This window comes from Verticillium alfalfae, genomic scaffold (genome assembly GCF_000150825.1).
Source record: "Verticillium alfalfae VaMs.102 supercont1.10 genomic scaffold, whole genome shotgun sequence".
In the NCBI taxonomy this organism is placed as follows: Eukaryota; Fungi; Ascomycota; class Sordariomycetes; order Glomerellales; family Plectosphaerellaceae; genus Verticillium; species Verticillium alfalfae.
Genome location: NW_003315029.1, coordinates 1075645 through 1081804, shown reverse-complemented (window position 1 = coordinate 1081804; position 6160 = coordinate 1075645). Strand labels below are relative to the sequence as shown.

The 6160-nt window shown below is 53.9% G+C and overlaps 3 protein-coding genes across 3 annotated transcripts in view; all 3 read left to right on the top strand.

The window, feature by feature from the left end:
* Positions 1–1054: 1054 nt before the first annotated feature.
* Positions 1055–2960, top strand: VDBG_07775 (predicted protein; the record flags this gene model as incomplete). Its single annotated transcript, XM_003002270.1, has 6 exons — positions 1055–1326; positions 1392–1426; positions 1575–1719; positions 1971–2401; positions 2569–2576; positions 2784–2960. 6 exons carry the CDS (start codon positions 1055–1057, stop codon positions 2958–2960), a joined length of 1068 nt encoding a protein of 355 aa, XP_003002316.1.
* Positions 2961–3723: 763 nt separating this feature from the next.
* Positions 3724–4548, top strand: VDBG_07774 (predicted protein; the record flags this gene model as incomplete). The annotated part of the gene is made up of 3 exons (XM_003002269.1): positions 3724–4061; positions 4121–4249; positions 4313–4548. 3 exons carry the CDS (start codon positions 4025–4027, stop codon positions 4384–4386), a joined length of 240 nt encoding a protein of 79 aa, XP_003002315.1.
* A 928-nt stretch (positions 4549–5476) lies between these two features.
* VDBG_07773 (predicted protein) overlaps positions 5477–6160 on the top strand; it is a gene marked incomplete at both ends in the record, with an annotated part of 1059 nt that continues 375 nt past the window's right edge. The window contains 2 exons of the mRNA XM_003002268.1: positions 5477–5480; positions 5599–5947. Coding sequence (XP_003002314.1) covers positions 5477–5480; positions 5599–5947 — 353 coding nt within the window. The remainder of the gene's footprint in view (positions 5481–5598; positions 5948–6160) is intronic.

Sequence of the window (6160 nt, the reverse complement as noted above, 5' to 3'; positions counted from 1 at the left end):
TTCAGATAAAGCCACGTTAGTAGGGATATGGCATAAATGTTGCAATGGAGTTCATGTTATAGAGTGACGAATGGCATTACCTCGAATGATAGAAATCGCGGTCAGGACAAGAATTACCTGGGGATACAGCCCGGGATGTGTAGTAAATCGAGTCAAGGAAAGGAAAGTAGAGACTAGCTTCCCAGCCAACGAAATCGAAGTATGAAGTTCTTGCGATCTGAGGTCTGCGAGCACAAGACCAGGGGAGTGGAAACAAGAAATACTAGGAGAGCGGAATGGACGATAACCAGCATCCTATATCGGTACTCAAGGGAAGAGGGAAGTGTAGGAGAGCGATGTGGGCGATAACCAGGACCCTATATCGGTACTCAAGGGAAGAAGGAAGTGTAGGAAAGAGGGGGCTGTTGGGAACTCTGGGCAGGGCAGGTGAAGGGAGACTGACATTCATTAGTCTCCGTACAGAGAGAGAAGTGGATCTTGCAGTACTAAGTATCCTTCCTGCCTAAGCTTGTCGCGTGGGTGGCTCAGATCTCCGGCAGCCTTCAGGCCACAAGCGCGGAAGAGGGTGGTGAGGCTTTGGCTCGGCGAAGGAGGCAATAATCGATGGAAGATCAACGTCGAGATAAGTTCTGCCTGAGCTTGTCGCATGGTGGTCCAAATCTCTGACAGCCTCCTGGCCAAAAGTGGGGAGAAATATGGAGAGGCTTGTGGCAATGGTCAATGAGAAACGGAAGTTCAACGAATGTTGTCATAATCAGAGGGAACGGCGGGGCAATGGGGGTAAGAGGGGCAGAAACGGGAGGTTGCTGTTTTTGTTTGTCGAAATTAGCCAGCAAAGGGCACCTTCATGTTAAGACCTTTGTACCAAAATGGCAATAATCCTTTCTGAATGTTCAGTTGGAAGAAAGGAGACATCGATATGAAAGACGACTGGTAGGCAGCGACTATTAACAGTACTTTTGAGATACATGCACCCAGCCTCATATAGTACATAGTAGTGTACATGAGATAAGCACAAGGGTAGAAAAGGTAAGTTCTCTATATCGAGCACTACATGAATAACATTCTCGGTTGGACGGCCAGTGTCGTTGGCCAGACGGACGAGAAGAAGGCCGTCGCCATCGCCATGTGCAATACCATGGGTAATCTGGCCAGCGTCTATACGCCTTACCTGTGGCCCAGTAAAGACGAACCCCGGTACTTGACTGCAATGCTAGCAAGTATCGGGTTCTCCTTCGGAGTTATCATTTGCGCGTGGGTTATGCGGGTGTCACTCCAGCACCAAAACAAGAAGCTGAGGGAGCGGGATCCCGGCGCGATCAACTTGTACGTGTACTGAGGAGTTGATAGCTCTTTATGATGCGGTTAATCTACTCTATGAGCCAACGGAGCGCTCAAGGCAAGGAATGGGTCGATGAAGAGGGATGTAATAGCAGCCCCTGGCCATCTTACTTTGCTTTCATCCATGGTATGGAGAAGCGAGGGGCACACTGACATTCAAATGACGTATTTTCACCTTGATTCAGATGCATGACCGTCCATAATGAATTGTCTTATACAGAAACCTTTTATAGCTGAAAAGTCATCAGTAGTATCGGGGCTCGTTGGTCAGGCCGCTCCGGAATCCCGGTTGGAGGTCGCACCTCGGCTTGCTATTCGCCGTGTGGGGCCGGCCTCGATGCCGTTCAGCCACTCCCTTCCTTTCCAGCCACGGCACAGGTAGGCCAGGCCTGAGCTTCTAAGGCAGGCACGGGGGTAGCTAGGCACCTTCTTCTGGCAAACGTCGCCTTCTATCTAGTGACCACCACATCTTGGAGCAGGCAACCGATCCCGACGAGCACGCCGCTCACATCTTCAACACGCCCCAGATGCCAGCCCAGTATTCACCTGCATGCCCCTCCAGGTATCCCTCTCAACGTGTTTTCCTGCTGCCTTGAACACCACATTCTCCTGCTGATATCCGTAGCCAGGCCAGACCACACTGCGTCGACCGACATCGTGATTGGGATCAAGATGATGGACGAAAAACGTTCACGACCGTACCATGACTTCAGCCAGCTTTTGACAATTCGGACACGGTCCGAAACAATTTCCTTTCTTGCGGCTGAGAACCGGATCGAGTTGGATACGAAGCAGATTTCCACATGGTGTGTCGCAGCGACAGGCTCCTCGGAAGCAATCAACTCGAGCTTGTTGTCCCAAGTTCCCTGGTCGAATCGATACGAGTACACGGCATTCCTCCTTTCAATGGGGAGGGATGCATGGTACTCAGTCGTCAAGCAGAGCCGCTGTGCATGTCCTGATCTCCCACTAGGGCTGTTCCACTCTTGTAATGGTAGCCTTGCTGGGCGAATCGCTTCGAACTCGTCACAAAGGGAAAACCGAGAGCCGGAGCATCGGGGTACAGATGGACTCGGAAAGGAGTCGAGAGAGAAGCCCGCCATCAAATGTCAGGGTCATCACGAATGGGGCAAAAGCCTCTCGAAGCTTCTCGAACGGAGCTTCGCGCAAGCATTGCAGTATATCTCTGCACGAGAGCAGCCAACTGTATTGATGGCATTGTCGTAGATGGGCTGGTAAGTCGAGTTGAGCTGGTCGATCGTGTTGACTGATGGTGAGTACTACAAGATAGTGACCGGGCCGGAGGTTAATGGATGGCCAAGACCAAGCGCTGTGCCGCTCTGCATGATGGCAGCCTCAAACTTCTCGTCAAAGCCGACGAGATGATGGCCAACGCTAAACTTGCCCGCTGACTGTTCCGCAACGGTCAACCCAACCTACAGTTGATAGACAGCGAAAAAGGGCTTGTCGATGGCCACCGACGAGTTGACGAGATATCAGATGTTGTATCAAGAGTCAGTAATGCCGCCAGCCGTTCAGCCGCTACCATGAATCCAGTCGAAGATGGGTACATCATAGCCAGGCGAGACGCCCAATGGCCGAACGATGTCCAGGGTTAAGTAGTATGTCAAGGGCGTCAGTGTTGTGCACGCCACTGTAGATTCTGCCTCACACCTTGGCCCATGGTCGGTCTTTGGGCAAAACATGCGTAACTCACGTAGCTATCGCTCCGCTTTTTGCATCGCGAACATTGCTCCAGGCGGCAACTAGAGATTCGGGATGCCTCAGTCGCAAGTTTCCGGCTGGTGACTGCGCAAACAGAACGCCAAGGAAGGCATCTTCGCGGAACTCGGGAGATGTATTCCTCTGAGGGTCCACTTCAGAACGGTTGCGACAGACGCGTTGCCGTGTTGGAGTCTTGAGCAGTACTTTCGAAGGAGGTCATTATAGACAGCGGTAAAACAAATCGCGACAACAGCCAGGCGGATGGAGAAGTTTTCCAGAGGCATCTCGTCTCGCACTTGGAAAACGAATCATACACGAAGATGTCGACCACACAATACTAAGGCCTCAATTGCAGTTCGCTCTGTATGCTCGGGGGTGAACGACGATCGTCTCAAACACCGGCCTCGTACCCGGCACTACATCTCGTTGCGGTTTGGCTGGTGAACGCCACAAGTCCGTGTTTTGCGTCCGGCACTCAGGGCGGTCATGGCCTTAGGTGCCTGGTACTTTTTTTTGGCCCTGATGCGAGTCGGATCAACTGAGGCAGACGTGCGGTTTCATCGACAGTGGCCGAATGGTAATAGTACACCAGCTGTGGTTACGTAACCAGCGAGCGTCCATCGTCATTTCGGTCAGCAGTGCGCCGTAAACTTTCCTCAACACTCGATTCCACTTGCTCAGCGCGATGCGATCACACGTTCACACTCATCTTTCAAGACCTGCCCTCCAGAGGCGCATTGTCATACCACTCTGTCAAACGAGATCTTTCTTTAAAGCGAAGGCGCAGTTCATAACTTAGAACGAGAAGGGAATTCCATCGTCGTCCGAAACCGAGATACGAATCGGTGAGCCGCACCAAGCTTCCATCTATATCGAACCGAAGCTCGGAGACATCATCAAGTCTTCAGCCGTGCAGCAGACTGGGACGAAGAATGCACAGCATTTAAAGAAGCTTCCTATGGTGTTCCATCACGGATTGCGCCAGTTTTCCCACAGTCTGTCCTACCTTTCATGTCACTGAATCCCACTCAGCCCGATTCCTGATATGTGCTAGCTACCGTATCCTATCCCCGAGTTGAGATTGCTCGGGATCTTCCCCGCCATACCACGGGCGATACGAGTCCAGCGACGCTCTGGACATCCTTCAACTGGCATGCTCTGACGCTTGACGGCTCTCCTGAGGGTACGTGGTTTCCTGCTTGTCGGCCTATTGCTGCTACAGCTTGGATATCTGACTCTTTTTCAGAGGAATTCGAAAAGTTTTCGCGGGAATCAGGAGAGGACTGCAAAGAATTATTGGAATCCCTGAGTCGGACGTAAAAGCCCACTTTTCTTCCAAGTGCAGCGAGTATTCAATGGGATTCAGCTTGGAAGCGGTAAGGCTGTATGCAGAATTGGAGGCCCGGCAGCTGCTCAGCTAACAAATGGCCGAACGCGAGGCAAGCGAAGGTTATGATACATTCCTCGATTCCGGGTTTCTTTGTTCTAGTTGTTTTTGCCTCTTTTCTGTTTCTTCTTTTCGCCTTTCTTCGGCATGGTATGATGGTTCGCCCGGCAATTCTACTCTCGCCGGTCAACTCCGTTGCCTCACAACAAGACTTTCCCTCGGCGCAGACCATGAGATGCGCGTCTCATCTAGCGCCAGGCTTTGTCGGCGAAAGGCGCTTCCGTAAAGGCGTCTGGTTGCCTGTGATGGGGATGTTCAAAAGATGTGCGGCTTTCTCGATAAGTCCCTCCGGGAGCAGGACGAGCCCTCTCCATAATCGTTTCGGCAACCGAAGGACAGAAGCGTCGGCGGCCTCTATGTTGGTATTCGTGCCGGGTTGGATCACTTCTCTATCTCATCGAAGATGTAGTTCTCGGACGACAGAGGGTCGTCTGAACCCGGGGTATTGTTCTGTAGGGATTTAATGGCGATTGAACAACGCGGGCAATTTTGGAGAAGCACGAGGTGGACATAGAAGTTAAGCCGAGCATGACCGAAGGCGGCGTTTGCCTGAATTCCATGGTCAGTTAATCTCGCTGGTTACTATCCGCGGGCTGTGTTTGAGGACGACATGAAGGCAGCCCATCAGCTACAGTTTCCTTCCAGGCCTGGCTTGTGCCAGAAGCAACGCCCTGGCCGAGGCAGATGCTACCGTTGTCATTCTGCTGTATCATTGAGTTGCCCTACCAAGTTCGCATAACTATTCGCAGTGCTTGACGTTGGCTGGGTTAGCTACTGAGATTGGGGACATCCGACTAGGCGATTGAACCTCCAGGGCCATTTTTCAATTCTGGATAAACGATCGCCAGAAATGAGATAGTGAAGATAAAAATGAGGCTTCCTGAGACAGCATCGCATCTCATTGAGAGGCGAGACGAGTCTGACATCGGACCAGACGGCTGCTCATCACGTGCAACTGCCAACATGAGTCAGCCATTCCATCACCACGCATCACATCACTCGCTCTTGTCAACCTCCCGAATCATCACAGCACCAAGCAAAACAATCACAGCACCATGTCGTTCCACCTCTCCAAAGAGTCGCAGACGGCGCTCCTCGCGACGACGGCCCTCGCGTCGACGACAGCAGCAGCCCTCAACCTCTCGCTCTCGCTCATCCTGACACCGCGGCTCCTCGAGCTGCCGACACCGCTCATGCTGCGCGCCTGGCAGAGGGCGCACGCGCGCACAGAGCCGCCGCTGCCGCTGTCGACGCTCGCGTGCGGCGGGAGCTACGCGCTGCTCGCGCACAGGACGGGCTCGCGGCCCTCGCGGCGGGGGGGGCGTGGTGCCTGTCCGTGTTGCCGGGGACGGGGCTCCTATGCGCGGGCGGCTCGACGCGGGGATGCCCGGCTCGGCGACCAAGGCCCGACGCCCCGAAGGGCCCCCCCAGAAGGTAAGCCCCCCCCCAGGAAGCCGAGCCCCCAAGGGCTTCGCCGACCCAGGGGGGGGGGGGAACAACCCGGGGCCGGGGGGGGGCCCCCGTGTGGGGGGCGGGGGGTGATTGGGGGTGTTTCAGCCTGGGGGTTGGGGGGCGCGCCCTTGGAATCCGAATGGAGGAATGGGGGCCGGGGGGGTTGTTTTGCCCGTTCCAGAAGTGTTGGGCTTT